The sequence below is a fragment of the Babylonia areolata genome, chromosome 27 (assembly GCF_041734735.1).
Source record: "Babylonia areolata isolate BAREFJ2019XMU chromosome 27, ASM4173473v1, whole genome shotgun sequence".
Classification (NCBI taxonomy): Eukaryota; Metazoa; Mollusca; class Gastropoda; order Neogastropoda; family Buccinidae; genus Babylonia; species Babylonia areolata.
In genome coordinates, this window is record NC_134902.1 from 1,883,270 (window position 1) to 1,910,769 (window position 27,500).

General features: G+C 47.0%; 1 protein-coding gene across 1 annotated transcript in view; it reads left to right on the top strand.

Moving 5' to 3' along the window:
- Positions 1-27,500, top strand: part of LOC143301555 (MAM and LDL-receptor class A domain-containing protein 2-like) — a 247,425-nt gene that overhangs the window by 62,130 nt on the left and 157,795 nt on the right. The window contains exons 45-59 of the mRNA XM_076615934.1: positions 1,013-1,164; positions 2,100-2,216; positions 3,018-3,105; positions 6,312-6,464; positions 7,568-7,821; positions 9,002-9,086; positions 9,966-10,031; positions 15,510-15,650; positions 16,497-16,753; positions 18,725-18,812; positions 20,298-20,453; positions 21,432-21,626; positions 23,242-23,400; positions 25,258-25,395; positions 26,262-26,557. Coding sequence (XP_076472049.1) covers positions 1,013-1,164; positions 2,100-2,216; positions 3,018-3,105; positions 6,312-6,464; positions 7,568-7,821; positions 9,002-9,086; positions 9,966-10,031; positions 15,510-15,650; positions 16,497-16,753; positions 18,725-18,812; positions 20,298-20,453; positions 21,432-21,626; positions 23,242-23,400; positions 25,258-25,395; positions 26,262-26,557 — 2,345 coding nt within the window. The remainder of the gene's footprint in view (positions 1-1,012; positions 1,165-2,099; positions 2,217-3,017; positions 3,106-6,311; positions 6,465-7,567; positions 7,822-9,001; positions 9,087-9,965; positions 10,032-15,509; positions 15,651-16,496; positions 16,754-18,724; positions 18,813-20,297; positions 20,454-21,431; positions 21,627-23,241; positions 23,401-25,257; positions 25,396-26,261; positions 26,558-27,500) is intronic.

Consider the following 27,500-nt stretch of genomic DNA (forward strand, 5'->3'; position numbering starts at 1 on the left):
ATCATCGTCATCACTACGTACATCAGTGTTGTTGTGACTGTTGTCATCATCATCGTCATCACTACGTACATCAGTGTTGTTGTGACTGTTGTCATCATCATCATCATCACTACGTACATCAGTGTTGTTGTGACTGTTGTCATCATCATCATCATCACTACGTACATCAGTGTTGTTGTGACTGTTGTCATCATCATCGTCATCACTACGTACATCAGTGTTGTTGTGACTGTTGTCATCATCATCATCATCACTACGTACATCAGTGTTGTTGTGACTGTTGTCATCATCATCATCATCACTACGTACATCAGTGTTGTTGTGACTGTTGTCATCATCGTCATCACTACGTACATCAGTGTTGTTGTGACTGTTGTCATCATCGTCATCACTACGTACATCAGTGTTGTTGTGACTGTTGTCATCATCATCATCGTCATCACTACGTACATCAGTGTTGTTGTGACTGTTGTCATCATCGTCATCACTACGTACATCAGTGTTGTTGTGACAGTTATCATCATCATCGTCATCACTACGTACATCAGTGTTGTTGTGACTGTTGTCATCATCATCATCATCACTACGTACATCAGTGTTGTTGTGACTGTTGTCATCATCATCATCACTACGTACATCAGTGTTGTTGTGACTGTTGTCATCATCATCGTCATCACTACGTACATCAGTGTTGTTGTGACTGTTGTCATCATCATCGTCATCACTACGTACATCAGTGTTGTTGTGACAGTTATCATCATCATCGTCATCACTACGTACATCAGTGTTGTTGTGACTGTTGTCATCGTTATCGCAGAGTTGTTGTGACTGTTACCATCATCATCGTCATCACTACGTACATCAGTGTTGTTGTGACTGTTGTCATCATCATCGTCATCACTACGTACATCAGTGTTGTTGTGACTGTCATCATCATCATCATCGCTACGTACATGAGTGTTGTGACTGTCGTGGTGGTGGTGGTCAGTATGGTGACGATGGTGTGGTGCAGGTCACTACATGTTCATCGAGACCTCCCGGCCCCGTGTGAGGGGAGACAACGCCCTGTTGCTGTCCGCACAGCACCCCGCCACCTCCTCGGACGTCTGTGTCTCCTTCTTCTTCCACATGTTTGGCTCCACCATCGGCACTCTCAACCTCAGGGTGTGTGGGGGTGGGGTGGTGTGTGTGTGTGTGTGTGTGTGTGTGTGTGTGTGTGTGTGTGTGTGTGTGTGCCCTTCTTCCACATGTTTGGCTCCACCATCGGCACTCTCAACCTCAGGGTGTGTGGGGGTGGGGTGGTGTGTGTGTGTGTGCGCGTGCGTGCGTGCGTGCGTGCGTGCGTGCGTGCGTGCGTGCGTGTGTGTGTGTGTGTGTGTGTGTGTGTGTGTGTGTGTGTGTGTGTGTGTGTGTGTGTGTGCCCTTCTTCCACATGCTCGGCTCCACCATCGGCACTCTCAACCTCAGGGTGTGTGGGTGTGGGGTGGTGTGTGTGTGTGGGGATGGGTGGTGGTGGTGGGTGATGCAGGTGTGTGTGTGGTGTGGTGTGTTGTGTGTGTATGTGTGCGTGTGTGTGATGTGGGGATGTGTCAGGGTGTGGTGTGGTGTGTGTGTGTGCACACAGCGCTGCGATGCCCAGTTGATTCTGGCGTCTGTGTTGTGTTGTCTCTTGTGTTGTCTGTGTTGTGTTGTGTTGTCCTGAAATGGTCCTTTGTAGTCGGCTGAACCATAAACAGCATGGATTTTATTTGTCCATTCCTCCGTCTGTCTGTCTCTCCGTCCATTTCTTTCTCTCTTCTTCACACTGCTCCCTGTCCCCTCTCTCCTCACCCCCCCCCCCCCCAATGTCTCTAACAACCAACCAAATCATCATTGTCACATGAAAACTATGTAACCACCCCTTCAAATGGGGCAATGAATTTGTTGAATTAACTGTCATTATTATTGTTATCGTCATCATTATCGTATCTCTCTCTTTCCTCCCTCTCTCCCTCTCCCTCCCTCTCTGTCTCTTCCCCCCCTCTCTCCCCCTCTCTCTCCTCCCCTGTCAGTGTCTCCGTATGTGTTGTTGAAGACAGAGGTGTGTCACTGTGTTACAGCTGAAGACGGGCAACACCCTGGGTAACCCTGAATGGTCGCTGTCTGGTAACCAAGGCAACATCTGGCAGAACACACAGATCAACCTGGCAGCCAGTAAAGTGGCCAGTCCTTTCCAGGTGTGTTGGGTACCTGAGTCTGTGCAATCATGTCAGTACAGTATTACCTAACTCGGCCTCCAGAATGAAGTGATTGTGTGGGAATGTCGCCATTCATTTACATATGTGTGGGGCCTCTTAGTACAGGTCCTCTCAGCACATTAACTGAGCATCAACAATGGAATGACTTGCCGTGTTGCCAGTCTTTTTCAGGTGTGTTGAGCACATCATTCTGTACAATCACCGTAGCACATCATAAACTGGCTTTAGAGCAGTGAAATTGTTTCTCACGTTACCAGTCATTTCCTGGTGTGTTGAGCACATCATTCTGTACAATCACCGTAGCACATCATAAACTGGCTTTAGAGCAGTGAAATTGTTTCTCACGTTACCAGTCATTTCCTGGTGTGTTGAGCACATCATTCTGTACAATCACCGTAGCACATCATAAACTGGCTTTAGAGCAGTGAAATTGTTTCTCACGTTACCAGTCATTTCCTGTGTGTTGAGCACATCATTCTGTACAATCACCGTAGCACATCATAAACTGGCTTTAGGAGCAGTGAAATTGTTTCTCACGTTACCAGTCATTTCCTGGTGTGTTGAGCACATCATTCTGTACAATCACCGTAGCACATCATAAACTGGCTTTAGAGCAGTGAAATTGTTTCTCACGTTACCAGTCATTTCCTGGTGTGTTGAGCACCTGACAGGTCTTCTCACCGAGCCTCTGTCTCTGTCTGTCTCTCCCTCTCCCTTCCTCCCTGTCTCCAGCATTGTGTGATGCACCATGGCAGGAACCACGATCTGTGCTGTTTGCAGATTGTGTTTGAAGGCATCACAGGAGCTAGTTTCTATGGAGACATCGCCATTGATGACGTCAACGTGACCTCTGGGGGGTGTCCCTCTTGTGAGTAACTTTTTGTTTTTTTCTCTGCTTGTGGTGTGGTGTGGTGTGGTGTGGTGTGTTGTGTTGTCTTGTGTTGTCTTGTGGTGTGGTGTGCTGTGTTATGGTGTGGTGTGGTGTGGTGTGTTGTCTTGTGCTGTGTTGTGGTGTGTTGTGTTGTGTTGTCTTGTGGTGTCTTGTGGTGTGGTGTGGTGTGGTGTGGTGTGTTGTGTTGTCTTGTGGTGTGGTGTGCTGTGTTGTGGTGTGGTGTGGTGTGGTGTGTTGTCTTGTGCTGTGTTGTGCCGTGCTGCACTGCACTGCACTGTCTGGTAGTGTAGTGTAGTGCGCTGCACTGTGCTGTCAAGCATTGTGTATAGATGTAATTTTCTGTCACCACAGGTTAGTGTGTGTGAACTGTGACCTCCTTTGCCTAGGGAACAGTGTGTCACCACAGGTTAGTGTGTGTGAACTGTGACCTCCTTTGCCTAGGGAACAGTGTGTCACCACAATGCAGCAACACCCATTTTTGACTCACTTGTGTAAACAAAGTGAGTCTATGTTTTAACCTGGTGTTCGGTTGTGTGTGTGTGTGTGTGTGTGCGTGTGTGTGTGTGTGTGTGTGTGTGTGTGTGTGTCCGTGGTAAACTTTAACATTGACATTTTCTCTGCAAATACTTTGTCAGTTGACACCAAATTAGGCATAAAAATAGGAAAAATTCAGTTCTTTCCAGTCATCTTGTTTAAAACAATATTGCACCTCTGGGATGGACACACAACACACAAAAACAAAAAATGAAGCCTAATTATATGCAAACTGCATTTACTGTTATATTTATATTTTTTGTATTCTCTAAACTTGGCACTTTGATCTGATATTCTGACCCAACAACAAGAGCAGTCATTATTATCATGTTTTGTTCAAACAGGAACTTCTTTTGTTAAGCATGGAAGCTTTATTTATTTTGCAAACGTTTTGGTGCAGATAGTAAAAAAGGGAAATTACTCTGTAATTAATGCTAGGGGACTTAATTTGCTTTAAACTGATCTTTCTCATCTTAAACATTACATTTTGAAATTATACTCAATACATAAAAAGCTTGGATTTTTTAAAAAGTGTATCACAAGTGAGTCTTGAAGGCCTTGCCTCTCTTGTTCTTCTTTCTTTCTGTCAGCAAGTGTATTTGATTCAGTGTCCAGGTGGATCTGCCAACAGAATTGTGCCAGGAATAACCCCTTTGTTGCTGTAGGTTCTTTTACCTGCTTTTAGTGCACATAGGACGTCAGCTTGTCGCCTCATCCAGACCTCCACTCAAGGTTCAGTGGAAGTGGGTAAAATCCCTGTCCGTTTGTGGAATTTGAATGTGTGGACAGTCATTCCACAGGCATGTTAGCACTCTGTCATGGCTCACACGTGTGTTGGGATGCTTTGTGGGAAAGCCAGCAGGGAATAACAGATTGTAATTATGTCTGTGGTATGAAGAAAGAACGTTGCTTACTGTGTTTGATGTGTCCAGTTCATGGCCAATAACAACAGCATCGCGATACCTGTGGTTAAAATCCATGCAGACTATTGTGATCGTTTGCGGGAAGCCAACAGAAAACAAGACTGTGAACAGACTGGTATTATAATGTTATAATGCCTGTGGTATTAAAAAACAGTAATAACCCATTGTTCTGAGTGTGTCCAGTTAATGGAGAATAACAGAGAAAATCACACAGAACGTTGATGTTTTTGACTTTTTGCATTCATCATCAGTTGTTTCGCTTGTCAGTTTAATTACTTCTCTTTTAAGACATTAAACAAAATTCCTCCTCCACACAGAACAACAGAATATAGTTATAATGTCTGTGGTACTAAAACATGTATTGGATGTGTCTAGCGAATGGAGAACAACAGAGTATGATTACAATACCTGTGGTAAAAACCAACGCATCACGTGCAGCTGACAGAGAACAACAGATTATAATCCATGCTGACAGTGTCGTGTTGTATCACGTGCAGCTAACAGAACAACAGATTATAATCCATGCTGACAGTGTCGTGTTGCATCACGTGCAGCTAACAGAACAACAGATTATAATCCATGCTGACAGTGTCGTGTTGCATCACGTGCAGCTAACAGAACAACAGATTATAACCCATGCTGACAGTGTCGTGTGGTATCACGTGCAGCTAACAGAACAACAGATTATAACCCATGCTGACAGTGTCGTGTTGTATCACGTGCAGCTAACAGAGAACAACAGATTATAATCCATGCTGACAGTGTCGTGTTGTATCACGTGCAGCTAACAGAGAACAACAGATTATAATCCATGCTGACAGTGTCGTGTTGTATCACGTGCAGCTAACAGAGAACAACAGATTATAATCCATGCTGACAGTGTCGTGTTGTATCACGTGCAGCTAACAGAGAACAACAGATTATAATCCATGCTGACAGTGTCGTGTTGCATCACGTGCAGCTAACAGAGAACAACAGATTATAATCCATGCTGACAGTGTCGTGTTGTATCACGTGCAGCTAACAGAGAACAACAGATTATAATCCATGCTGACAGTGTCGTGTTGTATCACGTGCAGCTAACAGAGAACAACAGATTATAATCCATGCTGACAGTGTCGTGTTGTATCACGTGCAGCTAACAGAGAACAACAGATTATAATCCATGCTGACAGTGTCGTGTTGTATCACGTGCAGCTAACAGAGAACAACAGATTATAATCCATGCTGACAGTGTCGTGTTGTATCACGTGCAGCTAACAGAGAACAACAGATTATAATCCATGCTGACAGTGTCGTGTTGTATCACGTGCAGCTAACAGAGAACAACAGATTATAACCCATGCTGACAGTGTCGTGTTGCATCACGTGCAGCTAACAGAGAACAACAGATTATAATCCATGCTGACAGTGTCGTGTTGTATCACGTGCAGCTAACAGAGAACAACAGATTATAATCCTATGCTGACAGTGTCGTGTTGTATCACGTGCAGCTAACAGAGAACAACAGATTATAATCCATGCTGACAGTGTCGTGTTGCATCACGTGCAGCTAACAGAGAACAACAGATTATAATCCATGCTGACAGTGTCGTGTTGTATCACGTGCAGCTAACAGAACAACAGATTATAATCCATGCTGACAGTGTCGTGTTGCATCACGTGCAGCTAACAGAACAACAGATTATAACCCATGCTGACAGTGTCGTGTTGTATCACGTGCAGCCAACGGAGGGTGTAACTTTGAGAACGGGCTGTGCACGTGGCGCAACGACCGGACGGACAACTTTGACTGGACACTGCAGAAGGGGAGGACCGCCTCCTCCAACACCGGACCCACCTATGACCACACGCAGGGCGCCAACGCCAGGGTGCCTGGTGAGTCAGTCCACACGGCTCGCACACTGCTGCTGCTTTCTGCTTGTTTTTTTTTTCGTTTTCTTCTTCTTCTTCTTGATAATGTTCTTGTTCTTTTTCTTGTTGACTCACTTGTGTAAACAAAGTGTAAACAAAGTGAGTAAACTCACTTGTGTAAACAAAGTGAGTCTATGTTTTAACCCGGTGTTCGGTTGTCTGTGTGAAGTGAGTCTATGTTTTAACCCGGTGTTCGGTTGTCTGTGTGTGTGTCCGTGGTAAACTTTAACATTGACATTTTCTCTGCAAATACTTTGTCAGTTGACACCAAATTAGGCATAAAAATAGGAAAAATTCAGTTCTTTCCAGTCATCTTGTTTAAAACAATATTGCACCTCTGGGATGGGCACAAAAAAATAAAAAAGAAGCCTAATTATATGCAAACTGCATTTACTGTTATATTTATATTTTTTGTATTCTCTAAATTTGGCACTTTGACCTCTTATTCTGACACAACAACAAGAGGAGTCATTGTTATCAATTTTTGTTCAAACAGGAACTTCTTTTGCTAAGCATGGAAGTTTTATTTATTTTGCAAATGTTTTGGGGCAGATAGTAAAAAAGGGAAATTACTCTGTAATTAATGCTAGGGGACTTAATTTATCACAAGTGAGTCTTGAAGGCCTTGCCTCTCTTGTTTCTTCTTTTTTTTTTCTTCTTCTTGTTCTTGATAGTGTTCTTGTTCTTTTTCTTGTTGTTATTGTTGTCGTTGTCGTTATCCTTGTTGTTGTTGTTGTTGTTGTTGTTGTTGTTCCTCTTCTTTTTGTTTTGTTCTTGTCATATCTATTCTTCTGGTTGATGTTGTTCTTGTTCTTGTTGTTATTGGTGTCGTTGTAGTTGATGCTGTTGCTGCTTTTCTCCTTCTTCTTACTGTTGTTGTTATTGTTGTTGTTGATCTTGTTCTTCTTGTTCTTGTTCTTCTTCTTCATGCGTTTGAGGTGTATGTATCCTGGGTAAGTGTGTGCTTCCATAACCTACCAAACTGTCACATGGGTGACGCATTTGTTTTTGCTTTACTTCAAATTTCACACCGTTCCCCTCCCTCCGCCCCCTACCCCTGTCCCCAGGAACCTACGTGTACATGGAGGCCTCCACTCCCCGCCACCCTGGTGACCGTGCCCGGCTGATCAGCCAGGCCTTCCCGCCGTCCCAGGCCCGCTGCCTGACGTTCTGGTACCACATGAACGGCGCCAACATCGGCGAGCTGCACGTGCTGGTGCAGGTGGGCACCGGAAACTACACCGTGTGGTCCCAGGCAGGGGACCAGGGGGACCGCTGGACCTTCGCTCAGGCCCCCGTCACCGCGAACCTGGACTATCATGTATGTGTGTGTGGGGGGGGGGGAGGGGGGCCTGGGGGGAGGGGTAGAGGGGTGAAGTGTAACCAGGGGGAACCGTTGGACCTTCGCCCAACCCCCGTCACCGCTAACCTGGACTATCATGTATGTGTGTGTGTGTGTGTGGGGTGGGGGGGGAGGCGGGGTCTGGGGGGGGGTAGAGGGGTGAAGTGTAACCAGGGGGGACCGTTGGACTTTCGCTCAGCCCCCGCCACCGCTAACCTGGACTATCATGTATGTGTGTGTGTGTGTGGGGGGTGGTGGTGGTGGGGGATGGGGGGGCGGGGTCTGGGGGGGGGGGGTAGAGGGGTGAAGTGTAACCAGGGGGGACCGTTGGACTTTCGCTCAGCCCCCGCCACCGCTAACCTGGACTATCATGTATGTGTGTGTGTGTGTGTGGGGGGGTGGTGGTGGGGGATGGGGGGGCGGGGTCTGGGGGGGGGGGTAGAGGGGTGAAGTGTAACCAGGGGGGACCGTTGGACTTTCGCTCAGCCCCCGCCACCGCTAACCTGGACTATCATGTATGTGTGTGTGTGGGGGTGGGGGGAGGGGGGCTGGGGGGCTGGGGGGGGGGAGTAGAGGGGTGAAGTGTAACCAGGGGGAACCGTTGGACCTTCGCCCAACCCCCGTCACCGCTAACCTGGACTATCATGTATGCGTGTGTGTGTGTGTGTGTGGGGGGGGGGGGGTGCGTGGGGGGGTGGGTGTGGGTGTGAGTGCATTGTCAGTCTGAACTATTGTGTGTGTGTGTGTGTGTGTGTGTGTGTGTGTGTGTGTTCTTGCATGCGTGGCCAATCCGGACTATCATGTATATGTGTGTGTGTTCAATTGTTTTTTCTTTCAAGTCTTTTCACCAGAAGTGATATTAGATGAGGATATGAGGAGAAAAACTTTATCTCTTTGTGTGTGTGTGTGTGTGTGTGTGTGTGTGTGTGTGTGTGAGCAGTTTGGGATTGGGACTGTAGTTTCTTATTCAGTACAGTTATATATATATATATATATATATATATATATATATATATATATATATATATATATATATATATTACTGTTGTTATTTTCTTTCTGACGTTGATAAGGTGTGTGATGGTTCAGTTTTGTACTGTGTGTAAGTTAGCTGTGTGACTGTGTCAAAGTAAGTACAATGTGACTTTGCTGTGTTCAGGTGGTGTTCGAGGGGGTGCGTGGCAATGGACCTCAGGGTGATATTGCTCTGGACGATGTGGACTTTTCCAACACCAAGTGTACAGGTATGGGGTGTGTGTGTGTGTGTGTGTGTGTGTGTGTGTGTGTGTGTTTGTGTGTGTGTGCGTGCGTGCGTGTGACTGAAGCCTAACTTTGCGGCACAGGAAACGAATGATGAGCGACTAAAGCCAGTTGTCAGTCAAACCTGGCCAGGTAGGCAGTTTCTTGTGCCTTTGACTCCAGGTTTGTAAAGCGCTTGTGTTGTAAAGTCTGTGACCGAAAATATCCACTGCCAAAGGATCAGTAAGAACAGTAATAATGCAAGTAATAATGACAGTGATGATGATATGATATTAACAGTAATAATAATGACAGTGATGATGATATGATATTAACAATAATAATAATGACGATGATGATAAACTAATTGTAGTAGTAGTGATAATAATAGTTGACGTGCGTTTTCAGTACAGGAAAGTCAATCAATAAGAATAGTAATGATAATGGTAATTAAAGTGGTGGTACTACTACTACCACAACTACTACTACTGCTACTACTACTACTACAACAACAACTACTACTACTACTAATGATAATAATGGATACTTATATAGCACACTATCCAGAAATCTGCTCTAGGTGCTTTACAAAAACGCTTTCGTTAACTTAAAACATTATATCTATGTTACACACACACACCAATTGTGACTACACACACACACACACACACACACACACACACACACACACACACACACACACACACACACACACACACACTGCATACATACATTTTAACATACATGTGTATCTAACAGCTACCCTAACACATACGCACACATAGGCAGGCACAAACTTACATAAACACACGCACACACAATACACATTCATATACATGCATACTACTACCAACAATAACAGTAGCGATGCTGTTCATTTTCAGCCCAGGGAGGGCAGAACGTCACAGGAACACCACCCACCTTCACCACACCCCCGTCTGTCACTGCTGGTGAGTGACGTCTTCTGCCTCGCTTCTATTCTTCACATGGCTGTCTGTGTGTATCTGTCCTTGATGTCTGTCTGTGTGTATCTGTCCTTGATGCCTGTCTGTGTGTATCTGTCCTTGATGTCTGTCTGTGTGTATCTGTCCTTGATGACTGTCTGTATGCATCTGTCCTTGATGACTGTCTGTGTGTATCTGTCCTTGATGACTGTCTGTATGCATCTGTCCTTGATGACTGTCTGTGTGTATCTGTCCTTGATGACTGTCTGTGTGTATCTGTCCTTGATGACTGTCTGTGTGTATCTGTCCTTGATGTCTGTCTGTGTGTATCTGTCCTTGATGTCTGTCTGTGTGTATCTGTCCTTGATGTCTGTCTGTGTGTATCTGTCCTTGATGTCTGTCTGTCTGTGTGTATCTGTCCTTGATGTCTGTCTGTCTGTGTGTATCTGTCCTTGATGACTGTCTGTCTGTGTGTATTTGTCCTTGATGACTGTGTGTGTATCCGTCCTTGATGACTCTGTGTGTATCTGTCCTTTATGTTTGTCTGTCTGTGTGTATCTGTCCTTGATGTCTGTCTGTCTGTCTGTGTGTATCTGTCCTTGATGACTGTCTGTGTGTATCTGTCCTTGATGTCTGTCTGTGTGTGTGTATCTGTCCTTGATGACTGTCTGTCTGTGTGTATCTGTCCTTGATGACTGTCTGTGTGTATCTGTCCTTGATGACTGTGTATCTGTCCTTGATGACTGTCTGTATCTGTCCTTGATGACTCTGTGTGTATCTGTCCTTGATGACTGTCTGTCTGTGTGTATCTGTCCTTGATGTCTGTCTGTGTGTATCTGTCCTTGATGTTTGTGAGTATCTGTCCTTGATGTCTGTCTGTGTGTGTGTATCCGTCCTTGATGACTCTGTCTGTGTGTATCTGTCCTTGATGACTCTGTGTGTATCCGTCCTTGATGTCTGTCTGTGTGTATCTGTCCTTGATGTTTGTGAGTATCTGTCCTTGATGTCTGTCTGTGTGTGTGTATCCGTCCTTGATGACTCTGTCTGTGTGTATCTGTCCTTGATGACTGTCTGTGTGTATCTGTCCTTGATGACTCTGTCTGTGTGTATCTGTCCTTGATGACTGTCTGTGTGTATCCGTCCTTGATGACTGTCTGTGTGTATCTGTCCTTGATGACTGTCTGTCTGTGTGTATCTGTCCTTGATGACTGTCTGTCTGTGTGTATCTGTCCTTGATGTCTGTCTGTGTGTATCTGTCCTTGATGTCTGTGTGTATCTGTCCTTGATGACTGTCTGTCTGTGTGTATCTGTCCTTGATGTCTGTGTGTATCTGTCCTTGATGACTGTCTGTCTGTGTGTATCTGTCCTTGATGTCTGTCTGTCTGTGTGTATCTGTCCTTGATGTCTGTGTGTATCTGTCCTTGATGTCTGTCTGTCTGTGTGTATCTGTCCTTGATGACTGTCTGTGTGTATCTGTCCTTGATGTCTGTCTGTGTGTATCTGTCCTTGATGACTGTCTGTCTGTGTGTATCTGTCCTTGATGTCTGTGTGTATCTGTTGTTGATGACTGACTGTGTGTATCTGTCCTTGATGACTGTCTGTGTGTGTCTGTCCTTGATGACTGTCTGTCTGTGTGTATCTGTCCTTGATGTCTGTCTGTGTGTATCTGTCCTTGATGTCTGTGTGTGTCTGTCCTTGATGACTGTCTGTCTGTGTGTATCTGTCCTTGATGTCTGTGTGTATCTGTCCTTGATGTCTGTCTGTCTGTGTGTATCTGTCCTTGATGTCTGTCTGTCTGTGTGTATCTGTCCTTGATGTCTGTGTGTATCTGTCCTTGATGTCTGTCTGTCTGTGTGTATCTGTCCTTGATGACTGTCTGTGTGTATCTGTCCTTGATGTCTGTCTGTGTGTATCTGTCCTTGATGACTGTCTGTCTGTGTGTATCTGTCCTTGATGTCTGTGTGTATCTGTTGTTGATGACTGACTGTGTGTATCTGTCCTTGATGACTGTCTGTGTGTATCTGTCCTTGATGACTGTCTGTCTGTGTGTATCTGTCCTTGATGTCTGTCTGTCTGTGTGTATCTGTCCTTGATGACTGTCTGTCTGTGTGTATCTGTCCTTGATGTCTGTCTGTCTGTGTGTATCTGTCCTTGATGTCTGTCTGTGTGTGTCTGTCCTTGATGACTGTCTGTCTGTGTGTGTCTGTCCTTGATGACTGTCTGTGTGTGTCTGTCCTTGATGTCTGTCTGTCTGTGTGTGTCTGTCCTTGATGTCTGTCTGTCTGTGTGTATCTGTCCTTGATGTCTGTGTGTGTGTGTCTGTCCTTGATGACTGTCTGTCTGTGTGTATCTGTCCTTGATGACTGTCTGTCTGTGTGTATCTGTCCTTGATGTCTGTCTGTGTGTATCTGTCCTTGATGTCTGTCTGTGTGTATCTGTCCTTGATGTCTGTCTGTGTGTGTCTGTCCTTGATGACTGTCTGTCTGTGTGTGTATGTCCTTGATGACTCATTGTGCCATAGAGTCTGGAAGTTTGAAGTGAAATGTATGCTGTGTGAAATGAAAAGTCAGCAAGTGTTGCTATACGTGGGGATCTCTGACACCCAGACGTAGACGTTTGAGGCAATACTATAACGTGATAGGATGTGTGTATGAGGCAGCTTGTGTTTACTCTACACAGACATCGTGTACAGGCAATGTGTGCGGTAGTCCAATGTGTGAGTTCAGAATTGGCCATTCTTTCCACTGTGTCATGTTACTGTGCAGAATTACCTGACAGTGAAACATTAGAGATTGTAAAAACGTGAACTATATCCAGTATCAATACACCTGAAAGGTACACTGACAAATACTCATTTAATGTAGCATTTGGTTTGACTGTAATTGAATAATGCACCGGTAAAAATGTTGATACTGCTGAAATGTGGAGTCGGAAAAGCTAGAGTGAAAATTAAGCCGACGAAGTGGGTTAAGATCTGAACCAAAGACAGTCACTTAGACCACCCCACCCCCCTGACATTAGTTCACTTCATACTGTGTGCAGCCACAGACAGTTCACTTCATACTGTGTTCAGCCATAGACAGTTCACTTCATACTGTGTTCAGCCATAGACAGTTCACTTCATACTGTGTTCAGCCATAGACAGTTCACTTCATACTGTGTGCAGCCATAGACAGTAAGTTCACTTCATACTGTGTGCAGCCATAGACAGTTCACTTCATACTGTGTGCAGCCATAGACAGTTCACTTCATACTGTGTGCAGCCATAGACAGTAAGTTCACTTCATACTGTGTTCAGCCATAGACAGTAAGTTCACTTCATACTGTGTTCAGCCATAGACAGTAAGTTCACTTCATACTGTGTTCAGCCATAGACAGTTCACTTCATACTGTGTTCAGCCATGACAGTTCACTTCATACTGTGTTCAGCCATAGACAGTTCACTTCATACTGTGTTCAGCCATGACAGTTCACTTCATACTGTGTTCAGCCATAGACAGTTCACTTCATACTGTGTTCAGCCATAGACAGTAAGTTCACTTCATACTGTGTGCAGCCATAGACAGTTCACTTCATACTGTGTTCAGCCATAGACAGTAAGTTCACTTCATACTGTGTGCAGCCATAGACAGTAAGTTCACTTCATACTGTGTTCAGCCATAGACAGTAAGTTCACTTCATACTGTGTGCAGCCATAGACAGTTCACTTCATACTGTGTTCAGCCATAGACAGTAAGTTCACTTCATACTGTGTGCAGCCATAGACAGTAAGTTCACTTCATACTGTGTGCAGCCATAGACAGTTCACTTCATACTGTGTGCAGCCATAGACAGTAAGTTCACTTCATACTGTGTTCAGCCATAGACAGTAAGTTCACTTCATACTGTGTTCAGCCATAGACAGTAAGTTCACTTCATACTGTGTTCAGCCATAGACAGTAAGTTCACTTCATACTGTGTGCAGCCATAGACAGTAAGTTCACTTCATACTGTGTGCAGCCATAGACAGTTCACTTCATACTGTGTGCAGCCATAGACAGTAAGTTCACTTCATACTGTGTTCAGCCATAGACAGTAAGTTCACTTCATACTGTGTTCAGCCATAGACAGTAAGTTCACTTCATACTGTGTTCAGCCATAGACAGTAAGTTCACTTCATACTGTGTTCAGCCATAGACAGTTCACTTCATACTGTGTTCAGCCATGACAGTTCACTTCATACTGTGTTCAGCCATGACAGTTCACTTCATACTGTGTTCAGCCATAGACAGTTCACTTCATACTGTGTTCAGCCATAGACAGTAAGTTCACTTCATACTGTGTGCAGCCATAGACAGTTCACTTCATACTGTGTTCAGCCATAGACAGTAAGTTCACTTCATACTGTGTGCAGCCATAGACAGTAAGTTCACTTCATACTGTGTGCAGCCATAGACAGTTCACTTCATACTGTGTGCAGCCATAGACAGTAAGTTCACTTCATACTGTGTTCAGCCATAGACAGTAAGTTCACTTCATACTGTGTTCAGCCATAGACAGTAAGTTCACTTCATACTGTGTTCAGCCACAGACAGTTCACTTCATACTGTGTTCAGCCATAGACAGTTCACTTCATACTGTGTTCAGCCATAGACAGTAAGTTCACTTCATACTGTGTTCAGCCATAGACAGTTCACTTCATACTGTGTGCAGCTATAGACAGTTCACTTCATACTGTGTTCAGCCATAGACAGTTCACTTCATACTGTGTTCAGCCATAGACAGTAAGTTCACTTCATACTGTGTTCAGCCATAGACAGTAAGTTCACTTCATACTGTGTTCAGCCATAGACAGTAAGTTCACTTCATACTGTGTTCAGCCATAGACAGTAAGTTCACTTCATACTGTGTTCAGCCATAGACAGTTCACTTCATACTGTGTGCAGCCATAGACAGTAAGTTCACTTCATACTGTGTTCAGCCATAGACAGTAAGTTCACGTCATACTGTGTTCAGCCATAGACAGTAAGTTCACTTCATACTGTGTTCAGCCATAGACAGTTCACTTCATACTGTGTTCAGCCATAGACAGTAAGTTCACTTCATACTGTGTTCAGCCATAGACAGTAAGTTCACTTCATACTGTGTTCAGCCACAGACAGTTCACTTCATACTGTGTTCAGCCATAGACAGTTCACTTCATACTGTGTTCAGCCATAGACAGTAAGTTCACTTCATACTGTGTGCAGCCATAGACAGTAAGTTCACTTCATACTGTGTGCAGCCATAGACAGTTCACTTCATACTGTGTGCAGCCATAGACAGTTCACTTCATACTGTGTGCAGCCATAGACAGTTCACTTCATACTGTGTTCAGCCATAGACAGTTCACTTCATACTGTGTTCAGCCATAGACAGTTCACTTCATACTGTGTGCAGCCATAGACAGTAAGTTCACTTCATACTGTGTGCAGCCATAGACAGTTCATTTCATACTGTGTGCAGCCCAGGGTAACGCAGCCTGCAACTTTGACAGCGGATTCTGCGCCTGGACCCAGGACCACACTGACCAGTTTGACTGGTCAAGGGGGCGGGGCTCCACCTCCACCATCGGCACGGGACCCACGGCTGACCACACCTCGGGCAGTGAGTGACGGCTGTCTGTAATCATTATGACCACACCTCGGGCAGTGAGTGACGGCTGTCTGTAATCATTATGACCACACCTCGGGCAGTGAGTGACGGCTGTCTGTAATCATTATGACCACACCTCGGGCAGTGAGTGACGGCTGTCTGTAATCATTATGACCACACCTCGGGCAGTGAGTGACGGCTGTCTGTAATCATTATGACCACACCTCGGGCAGTGAGTGACGGCTGTCTGTAATCATTATGACCACACCTCGGGCGGTGAGTGACCGCTGGAGTAGTGTGTGGTGATGGAAATATTGCACAATTGCGCTCGCACTTCCGAGGCGGGGAAAATTACACATGCATTCCATTCAAGTAAGAATGACTACACACGATCAAGCGTGTATGCTCAGAAACACGCAACCCCAACGCCCCCACCTGCCCCCAAACATACAAAGCCAGTGTTCCAAGATCGCAGGGAATACTGCCGGTTGGGGTTAGGAATAGTATATAAAAAGTACTTATTTTTATTGTGTAACACAAACAGACGTCTCACGGAAATAGAAAGGAAATTGGTATGATTAAAAGTGTACAACTACTACTACTGACAATGACAACAACGACAACAACAAAAATAAGGAAGATGAACAACACGAATAATACTTAGCAGTGACTTGTGTGCATAGACAAATTAAAAAGAATACAATACAACACACACACACACGCACACGCACACGCACACACACACACACACACACAGAGAACAGACTCATGAACAGAACATTGACCAGAACCTAAGGGAACCTAATCTAATCCCCCCTCCCTCTCCCCCGCACCCCCCCCCTCCACCCCCTCCCACAGACGGCTACTACGCCTTCATCGAGACGTCCTCTCCCCGGCAGCGCGGGCAGAAAGCCCGACTGATCAGCCCGCAGGTCAGCGGCAGCAGCAAGTGTTTGACTCTCTGGTACCTCATGTACGGGGACCACGTGGCCAACCTGAACGTGTACACCCGCACCGGCCCCGCCCTGGGCACACCCGTCTTCACCCGGTCAGGCACCCAGAGCAGGTCGTGGCTTCAGGCCCGGGTGGATGTTGGCAGCAACGTTCCTTTCCAGGTGAGAGTTGGGGTGCTCTGGAGTGGGGACAGCTGTGGTTTGTGTGTGTGTGTGTGTGTGTGTGTGTGTGTGTGTGTGTGTGTGTGTGTGTGTGTGTGTGTGTGTGTGTGTATGTGTTTGAGTGGGGGGGGGGAGCTGTGGTGTGGTGTGGTGGAGAGCTGAGCTGTGGTGTGGGGGAGAGCTGTGGTGTGGTGTAGGGGAGAGCTGTGGTGTGGGGGAGAGCTGTGGTGTGGTGGAGAGGTGTGGTGTGGTGGAGAGGTGTGGTGTGGGGGAGAGGTGTGTGGTGTGGTGTGGGGGAGAGGTGTGGTGTGGTGAGAGGTGTGGTGTGGTGTGGGGGAGAGCTGTGTGTGGGGGAGAGGTGTGGTGTGGGGGAGAGGTGTGGTGTGGTGTGGTGGAGAGGTGTGGTGTGGTGGAGAGCTGTGGTGTGGGGGAGAGGTGTGGTGTGGTGTGGTGGAGAGGTGTGGTGTGGTGGAGAGGTGTGGTGTGGGGGAGAGGTGTGGTGTGGGGGAGAGCTGTGGTGGTGTGGGGGAGAGCTGTGGTGTGGTGTGGTGGAGAGCTGTGGTGTGGTGTGGTGGGAGAGGTGTGGTGTGGGGGAGAGCTGTGGTGTGGGGGAGAGGTGTGGTGTGGTGGGAGAGGTGTGGTGTGGGGGAGAGCTGTGGTGTGGTGTGGTGGAGAGGTGTGGTGTGGGGGAGAGGTGTGGTGTGGGGGAGAGGTGTGGTGTGGTGGAGAGGTGTGGTGTGGGGGAGAGCTGTGGTGTGGTGTGGTGTGGGGGAGGGCTGTGGTGTGGTGTGGTGGAGAGCTGTGGTGTGGTGTGGTGGAGAGCTGTGGTGTGGTGTGGTGGAGAGGTGTGGTGTGGGGGAGAGGTGTGGTGTGGTGTGGTGGAGAGGTGTGGTGTGGGGGAGAGGTGTGGTGTGGGGGGGAGAGCTGTGGTGTGGGGGAGAGCTGTGGTGTGGTGGGAGAGCTGTGGTGTGGGGGGGGAAATGTGGTGTGGGGGGGGAAATGTGGTGTGGGGGAGAGGTGTGGTGTGGAGTGGTGGAGGGCTGTGGTGTGTTGGAGGGCTGTGGTGTGGTGTGGTGGAGGGCTGTGGTGTGGGGGGGGGCTGTGGTGTGGTGTGGTGGAGGGCTGTGGTGTGTTGGAGGGCTGTGGTGTGGGGGAGGGCTGTGGTGTGGGGGAGAGGTGTGGTGTGGTGTGGGGGAGAGGTGTGGTGTGGGAGAGAGGTGTGGTGTGGTGTGGTGGAGAGCTGTGGTGTGGGGGAGAGCTGTGGTGTGGTGTGGTGGAGAGCTGTGGTGTGGTGGAGAGCTGTGGTGTGGTGTGGTGGAGAGCTGTGGTGTGGTGTGGTGGAGAGCTGTGGTGTGGTGGAGAGCTGTGGTGTGGTGTGGTGGAGAGCTGTGGTGTGGTGTGGGGGAGAGCTGTGGTGTGGTGTGGTGGAGAGCTGTGGTGTGTGGAGAGCTGTGGTGTGGTGGAGAGCTGTGGTGGTGTGGTGGAGAGCTGTGGTGTGGGGGAGAGCTGTGGTGTGGTGTGGTGGAGAGCTGTGGTGTGGTGGAGAGCTGTGGTGTGGTGTGGTGGAGAGCTGTGGTGTGGGGGAGAGCTGTGGTGTGGTGTGGGGGAGAGCTGTGGTGTGGTGTGGTGGAGAGCTGTGGTGTGGTGTGGTGGAGAGCTGTGGTGTGGTGGAGAGCTGTGGTGTGGTGTGGGGGAGAGCTGTGGTGTGGTGTGGGGGAGAGCTGTGGTGTGGTGTGGTGGAGAGCTGTGGTGTGGGGGAGAGCTGTGGTGTGGTGTGGTGGAGAGCTGTGGTGTGGTGGAGAGCTGTGGTGTGGGGGAGAGCTGTGGTGTGGTGTGGGGGAGAGCTGTGGAGAGCTGTGGTGTGGTGGAGAGGTGTGGTGTGGGGGAGAGCTGTGGAGAGCTGTGGTGTGGGGGAGAGCTGTTGTGTGGGGTGAAGTGAACGCTGTCAGTGGGGGGTGTGGCTGTTTGCAGGTGGTGATTGAAGCCACAGTGGGGAACAGTTACCGAGGTGACATCGCCATTGATGACGTCTCTCTGGCGGACGGGACCTGTACCCCAGGTAAGGTCATTCCTGTCACGGTGTTTGTGGCCCTGTTCGCTGCAAAGGGGCCCTTTCAGGGTTGATTACCCGTCAGTAAGAAAAACCAAAGTAATGTTAAAGATGAGTTCAAACGACAGTAAAAACACCTCTTCATATCTGGCTCAGTCAGCGCAAAATTTACATCAAGTCAGTTGATTTCTTTTAAATAACGCAAAAAGACCAGTTCACCATTATCTGTGTCAGTCCATGTAAGATTAAAGTGAAAAACATCGATTTCCTTCAGAAACATAAACAGTGTCCAGGAAACATCCTGCAACACGATCTTCACTGTGAAGTGTTTGTGCCTGATATCATACACCTAGTTGTCAGTCACATGGTTCATATTGAGAGCTAAAGTGGAGATAAGTGGAGATACACAGGAACACTGCTTTAACATCAGTGAACTCTCACACACTTTGCTTCTTACTCACAGACATGGTTTTGAAGTTTGATTTTCAGACTGTAACGTGATTCATTATGGACTAAACGTTGGTCTGATATCAAGTTGTTTTTTGTTTTTGTTTTGGTGTTGTTGCAGCTATATCTTTCTTTCTTTTTTCCTTAGGTATTTTTTGTTCCCTTCTTTCTCCTCTCCTGCTTTCCTTCTTTCTCCTCTCCTCCTCTCCTTCTTTCTCCTCTCCTCCTCTCCTTCTTTCCTTCTTTCTCCTCTCCTCCTCTCCTCCTTTCCTTCTTTCTCCTCTCCTCCTCTCCTTCTTTCCTTCTTTCTCCTCTCCTCCTCTCCTCCTTTCCTTCTTTCTCCTCTCCTCCTTTCCTTCTTTCTCCTCTCCTCCTCTCCTTTCTCCTCTCCTGCTTTCCTTCTTTCTCCTCTCCTCCTCTCCTTCTTTCTCCTCTCCTCCTCTCCTTCTTTCCTTCTTTCTCCTCTCCTCCTCTCCTTCTTTCCTTCTTTCTCCTCTCCTCCTTTCCTTCTTTCTCCTCTCCTCCTCTCCTTTCTCCTCTCCTTCTTTCCTTCTTTCTCCTCTCCTTCTTTCCTTCTTTCTCCTCTCCTTCTTTCTCCTCTCCTCCTCTGCTTCTCTCCTTCTTTCTCCTCTCCTCCTCTCCTTCTTTCCTTCTTTCTACTCTCCTTTCTTTCTTTCTCCTTCTTTCCTTCTTTCTCCTCTCCTCCTTTCCTTCTTTCTCCTCTCCTCCTTTCCTTCTTTCTCCTCTCCTTCTTCCTTCTTTCCTTCTTTCTCCTCTCTTCCTTCTTTCTCCTCTCCTTCTTTCCTTCTTTCTCCTCTCCTTCTTTCCTTCTTTCTCCTCTCCTTCTTTCCTTCTTTCTCCTCTCCTCCTCTCCTTCTTTCCTTCTTTCTCCTCTCCTTCTTTCTTTCTTTCTCCTCTCCTCCTCTCCTTCTCTCCTCCTTTCCTTCTTCTTTCCTTCTTTCCTCCTTTGTAGACGTGAGAGAAGAAGGGGTGGTATAGCTGCACACAGCAGAGAGGTGTGACGACTGGTGGGTGTGTTGTGTGCAGCCACGTCTGACCACCTGTCGTGTGACTTTGAGGACGCTCAGCTGTGTGGCTACCAGCAGGACCACACTGACCAGTTTGACTGGACACGACAGACCCGCTCCACGGCCACTTCCGGGTCTGGACCTTCCAATGACCACACCTATGGCACCAGCAGAGGTCAGTTTCTGACACACACACACACACATACGCACGCACGCACGCACACCCCCCCAACCCCCCACTGACCCCGAGGCTGTGCAAGGCAGTGACACCTTTAAACTGGAGCCGTTATCATTAATCATAATTAAAAAAAAAGGTAATAATAATGTTAATGATAATAATAATACTAATAACGGCAATAACAACAGCAGCAGCAGCACCACCACCACCACCACCAACAACAACAAAGACCACCACCACCACCAACAACACCACCACCACGACCAAACAACAAACACCACCACCATCACCACCACCAACAACAACAAAGACCACCACCACCAACAACAACACCACCACCACCACCAAACAACAAACACCACCACCACCACCACCAAACAACAAACACCACCACCACCACCAACAACAACAACAACAACAAAGACCACCACCACCACCAACAACACCACCACCAACAACAACAAACAACAAACACCACCACCACCAACAACAACAACACCACCACCACCACCACCACCAAACAACAAACACCACCACCACCACCACCACCAACAACAAAGACCACCACCACCAACAACACCACCACCACCACGACCAAACAACAAACACCACCACCACCAACAACAACAACACCACCACCACCACCAACAACAACACCACCACCACCACCAAACAACAAACACCACCACCACCACCAAACAACAGTTACAAACACCACCACTACCAACACCACCAACAACAACAAACAACAAACACCACCACCACCACCACCACCAAACAACAAACAACACCACCACCACCACCACCACCAACAAACAACAAACACCACCACCACCACCACCACCAAACAACAAACACCACCACCACCACCACCACCACCACCAACAAACAACAATTACAAGCACCACCACTCCAACACCACCACCACCACAACAAAAGTTGAAGAGTGTTGATGTGGACGTGTTGCCGGTGCAGGTCACTACGTGTTCATTGAGACATCCTCGCCCCGTGTTCGGGGGGACAAGGCACGGCTGGTGTCACAGACCTACCAGGCCACAGGCAACCAGTGTGTGGAGTTCTGGTACCACATGTTCGGCACAACTGTGGGCTCCCTCAATGTCTACTTCAAGACAGGCAGCTCCCTGGGCACACCCGTCTTCACCAAAAGTGGTAAGGGCCACTGTTATGTTTGACAGATTATTAAGTCTTTGTACCACATGTGGTAAGAGCCACACACCTTTACCAAAAGTGGTAAGGGCCACTGTTATGTTTGACAGATTATTAAGTCTTTGTACCACATGTGGTAAGAGCCACACACCTTTACCAAAATTGGTAAGGGCCAGAACTGTTTGACACATTATTTATTTACACTGCAGTCTTCAGGCCACCTGTCATAAGAACCACTGACACCTTTACCCAGAGTGGTAATTGACACATTATTTATTTACACTGCAGTCTTTAGGCCACCTGTCATAAGAACCACTGACACCATTACCCAGAGTGGTAATTGACACATTATTTATTTACACTGCAGTCTTTAGGCCACCTGCCATAAGAACCACTGACACCTTTACCCAGAGTGGTAATTGACACATTATTTATTTACACTGCAGTCTTCAGGCCACCTGTCATAAGAACCACTGACACCTTTACCCAGAGTGGTAATTGACACATTATTTATTTACACTGCAGTCTTCAGGCCACCTGTCATAAGAACCACTGACACCTTTACCCAGAGTGGTAATTGACACATTATTTATTTACACTGCAGTCTTTAGGCCACCTGTCATAAGAACCACTGACACCATTACCCACAGTGGTAATTGACACATTATTTATTTACACTGCAGTTTTTAGGCCACCTGTCATAAGAACCACTGACACCATTACCCACAGTGGTAATTGACACATTATTTATTTACACTGCAGTTTTTAGGCCACCTGTCATAAGAACCACTGACACCTTTACCCAGAGTGGTAATTGACACATTATTTATTTACACTGCAGTCTTTAGGCCACATGTCATAAGAACCACTGACACCATTACCCACAGTGGTAATTGACACATTATTTATTTACACTGCAGTCTTTAGGCCACCTGTCATAAGAACCACTGACACCTTTACCCAGAGTGGTAATTGACACATTATTTATTTACACTGCAGTTTTTAGGCCACCTGTCATAAGAACCACTGACACCTTTACCCACAGTGGTAATTGACACATTATTTATTTACACTGCAGTCTTTAGGCCACCTGTCATAAGAACCACTGACACCTTTACCCAGAGTGGTTAGGGCCACAGTTAATTGACAGATTATTTATACTGCAGTCTTTAAGCCACACATGATAGACGTCACTCAAACTTCTACACCGCCAGTTCTGGAACAGTCTGCTTCACAATGAACATGGATGTAAGCCTTGGTCAAACCCGAAACCTGACTGAAAGACACAGGAAACGAATGACGAACGCCCAGTGGCAGCTGTCAGTCGGCTATCTACCCAGGTAGGCAGCCTGTTGTGCAGGTGTTTGTGAAGCGTCTTGAGCTTGGTCCCTGACCGAGGATAGGCGCTATGTATCCATGTCATCATCATCATCATCTATCATCACCATCATCATCATCACCATCATCACCATCACCATGACCATCATCACCATCACCACCACCATCATCACCAAATCACCACCATCATCACCACCACCACCACCATCACCATCATCATCATCACCAAATGACCAACAGCCAGGTGAGGTGGTTACAGCCAAGCACTGCTGTGTCACAGGTAACCAAGGTAACCGGTGGACACAGGGCCGGGTCAGTCTGAGCGCGGCCTCTGGCAGTGGTCAGCTGGTGTTTGAGGGGGTGCGGGGCAGCAGCTACCTGGGGGACATCGCCCTGGACGACATTCGCCTCACACCTGGCAGGTGTGGACAGTCACCAGGTACGTCTTCGTCGTCGTCTCTGTCTTCTTTGTCATCATCCTCTTCTTCAGCCCTGAAAAGACCTCTTTGCAGCCAGTTGGTCTATGAGCAATATGACTTGATTTCTTCTTGTTGTTCTTCTTGTTCTGAAAAGTGGTGTTGTTTCTTCTTCTTCTGCTCCTCCTCCCTCTCCATTGAATTTTTATTCATGTAGAAATGTTGAGAAGAGAATTACAGTATCACTATATCAGACAATATTAAATGGTTACATGCTGGGAAGAAAAACAAACTGAAGGTAAAAAAAATGCAGATTTGAATTGATTTACAGCACTTGATGACAAAGTTAGCTCTTCCGAATATACTGCAATATGCTGCTGACGTTGAACTTTCTTCCACTTTGTCGTCAAATATGGTATTGTATAAAATGTATTGTACTGTGCAGTATTGCATAGCATTGCACTGCATTGCACTGCATTACACTATATTGTACCGTCGCTTTGACATGGGCACATGCTTGTGGACCAACAGTACATTGTATTGTATAGTATTGCATTTTATTGTATTGTATTGTATCATATTGCATTGTATTATATTGCGTTTTATTGTATTGTGTTGTACTGTTTCATATTGCATTGTATTGTATTGTGTTGTACTGTACTATATTGTATTGTATTGTTTTGTACTTGTGCTGTATAATATTACATTGTATTGTGTTGTTCTATATTGTGTTGCATTGCATTGTATTGTATTGTATTGCACTGTGTTGCATTGCATTGTACGGTATCATCTTGTTTTGCACTGTATTAGATTGCATTGTATGTAAGTATACAATATAACAATGTGTTTTATTGCATTCTATAATGTTGTATTGCACTGTATGTACAGGGGACTGTCGCTTTGACATTGACACATTGTTGTGGACCAGTACTGCATTGAACTGTATTGAAATGTACTGTATGGTATTGTACTGTTGTGTATCAATGTGTACTGTACCCTGCTGGTTGAACAGGAGACTGTCGCTTTGGCATTGACACATTGTTGTGGACCAGTACTGCATTGAACTGTATTGAAATGTACTGTGTGGTATTGTACTGTTGTGTATCAATGTGTACTGTACCCTGCTGGTTGAACAGGAGACTGTCGCTTTGGCATTGACACATTGTTGTGGACCAGTACTGTATTGAACTGTATTGAAATGTACTGTGTGGTATTGTACTGTTGTGTATCAATGTGTACTGTACCCTGCTGGTTGAACAGGAGACTGTCGCTTTGGCATTGACACATTGTTGTGGACCAGTACTGTATTGAACTGTATTGAAATGTACTGTATGGTATTGTACTGTTGTGTATCAATGTGTACTGTACCCTGCTGGTTGAACAGGAGACTGTCGCTTTGGCATTGACACATTGTTGTGGACCAGTACTGTATTGAACTGTATTGAAATGTACTGTGTGGTATTGTACTGTTGTGTATCAATGTGTACTGTACCCTGCTGGTTGAACAGGAGACTGTCGCTTTGGCATTGACACATTGTTGTGGACCAGTACTGTATTGAACTGTATTGAAATGTACTGTGTGGTATTGTACTGTTGTGTATCAATGTGTACTGTACCCTGCTGGTTGAACAGGAGACTGTCGCTTTGGCATTGACACATTGTTGTGGACCAGTACTGTATTGAACTGTATTGAAATGTACTGTGTGGTATTGTACTGTTGTGTATCAATGTGTACTGTACCCTGCTGGTTGAACAGGAGACTGTCGCTTTGGCATTGACACATTGTTGTGGACCAGTACTGTATTGAACTGTATTGAAATGTACTGTATGGTATTGTACTGTTGTGTATCAATGTGTACTGTACCCTGCTGGTTGAACAGGGGACTGCAGCTTTGACGTGGACACATGTTCATGGACCAACAGTGCTGCTGACGACTTTGACTGGCTGACCGGCAGTGGACGGACCACCACTGCTGGCACTGGACCCTCCAATGACCACACCTTCGGCAACGCCACTGGTCAGTCCCTGCACACACACACACGCACGCACACACATGCATATGCACAAGGACATGTTTGCCTGCATGCTCAGACATGGACTGCACACAGACTTAAAACAGACACATGCTATCGCGAACACGGGCACACATATACATCACACTTAGAGAGAGACACACAAACTCTTCAGTTGTTTACTATCATGATTACTATGCTGCTGCTGCTGCTGCTGATGATGATGATGATTATTATTATTAATGGCCTGACTAAGCACGTTAGGTTGTGTTGCTGGTCAGGCATGTGCTTTGTAGATAATGGTGCAGCACATATGGATTTGTCCGAACGTTGTGACGACACCTTGAGAAACTGAAACTGTAACTGGTTGTTGTTGTTGTTATCATTATTATTATTAATAGTAGTAGTAGTAGTAGTAGTAGTAGTAGTAGCAGCAGTAGTAGTAGTAGTAGTAGTAGTAGTAGTAGTAGTAGTAGCAGCAGCAGCAGCAGCAGCAGCAGCAGTAGTATTTTTTAAATTTTATTTAATTTTTATTTTAATTTTATTTACCTTTTCTCAAGGCCTGACTAAGCGCGTTGGGTTACGCTGCTGGTCAGGCTTCTGCTTGGCAGATGGGGTGTGGCATATATGGATTTGTCCGAACGCAGTGACGCCGCCTTGAGCTACTGAAAACTGAAACTGCTGCTGCTGCTGCTACTGCTACTGCTGCTACTGCTACTGCAACAACAACTACTACTACTACTACTACTACTACCATTACTACCATTACTACCACTACTACTACTACTACTACTGCTGCTGCTACGGTGGTTGTTGTTGTTGTTGCTATTCTTCCTATCAACACGACGCCAACAAAGTGACGGCTGTGCAGGCCGCTACATGTACATGGAGGCCTCCGCGCCCCGTGTGACTGGGCACCACGCCATCCTGCAGAGCGGGCTGTTCGCGGGCACGGGCACGGGCAGCAACCCGTACAGCTGCATGACGTTCTGGTACAGCATGTACGGTTCGACCATCGGCAGTCTGAACGTGTGGCTGCAGCCTGCAGACAACAGCAGCACCGCCTCCCCCTCGCCCCCCTCCATGCTGTGGTCACTGTCCGGACAGCAGGGCAGCGGGTGGCAGAAAGGCGTGTTGCCCGTGCCTCCACACTCCTCTGGTTACATGGTGAGTGTCTGGGGGGGCGGGGGTGGGGGTGGGAGGGTGTGTGTGGTGTGCTGTGGTCACTGTCCGGACAGCAGGGCAGCGGGTGGCAGAAAGGCGTGTTGCCCGTGCCTCCACACTCCTCTGGATACATGGTGAGTGTCTGGGGGGGGGAGGGGGGGGGGAGGGTGTGTGTGGTGTGTTGTGGTCACTGTCCGGACAGCAGGGCAGCGGGTGGCAGAAAGGCGTGTTGCCCGTGCCTCCACACTCCTCTGGATACATGGTGAGTGTCTGGGGGGGCGGGGGGGGGGGGGGTGGGAGGGTGTGTGTGGTATGCTGTGGTCACTGTCCGGACAGCAGGGCAGTGGGTGGCAGAAAGGCGTGTTGCCCGTGCCTCCACACTCCTCTGGTTACGTGGTGAGTGTCGGGGGGGGGGGGGGGGGGGGGGGGGGGGGGGGGGGGGGTGTGTGTGTGTGGTGTGTTGGTTTGGCGTGATGTGGTGATATGTGGTGGTGTGGTGATACGATGTGGTGTGGTGGTATTTTGTGGTGATGGTGGTGGTGGGGGTGGTTGTAGTGTGGTGTGATGGTGTGGTGTGGTGTGATGTGGTGGTGCGGTGATATAATGTGGTGTGGTGGTATTTTGTGGTGTGGTGATGGTGGGGGTGGGGGAGGGGTGTGGGTGGTTGTAGTGTCATGTGGTGTGATGTGGTGGTGGTGGTGTGGTGGAGTGTTGTGGGTGATGGTGGAAGTGGTGTTGGGTGTTAAAGTGTTGTTGTGAACAGTTTTTCTGTGGAGCATACCAGTAACTCTTCACACACAGCTGAGGGAGGAGAAAAAAGAGGAAGAGGAAGATAGAACACAGCAGGCTGTGGAGGGAAACAACAGAATGAACAGAAACTGAGTGGAATAGAGCAGAATAGACCCGATCAGAACAAAGCAGAAAGGAAGACTTGAGAACAGAATGG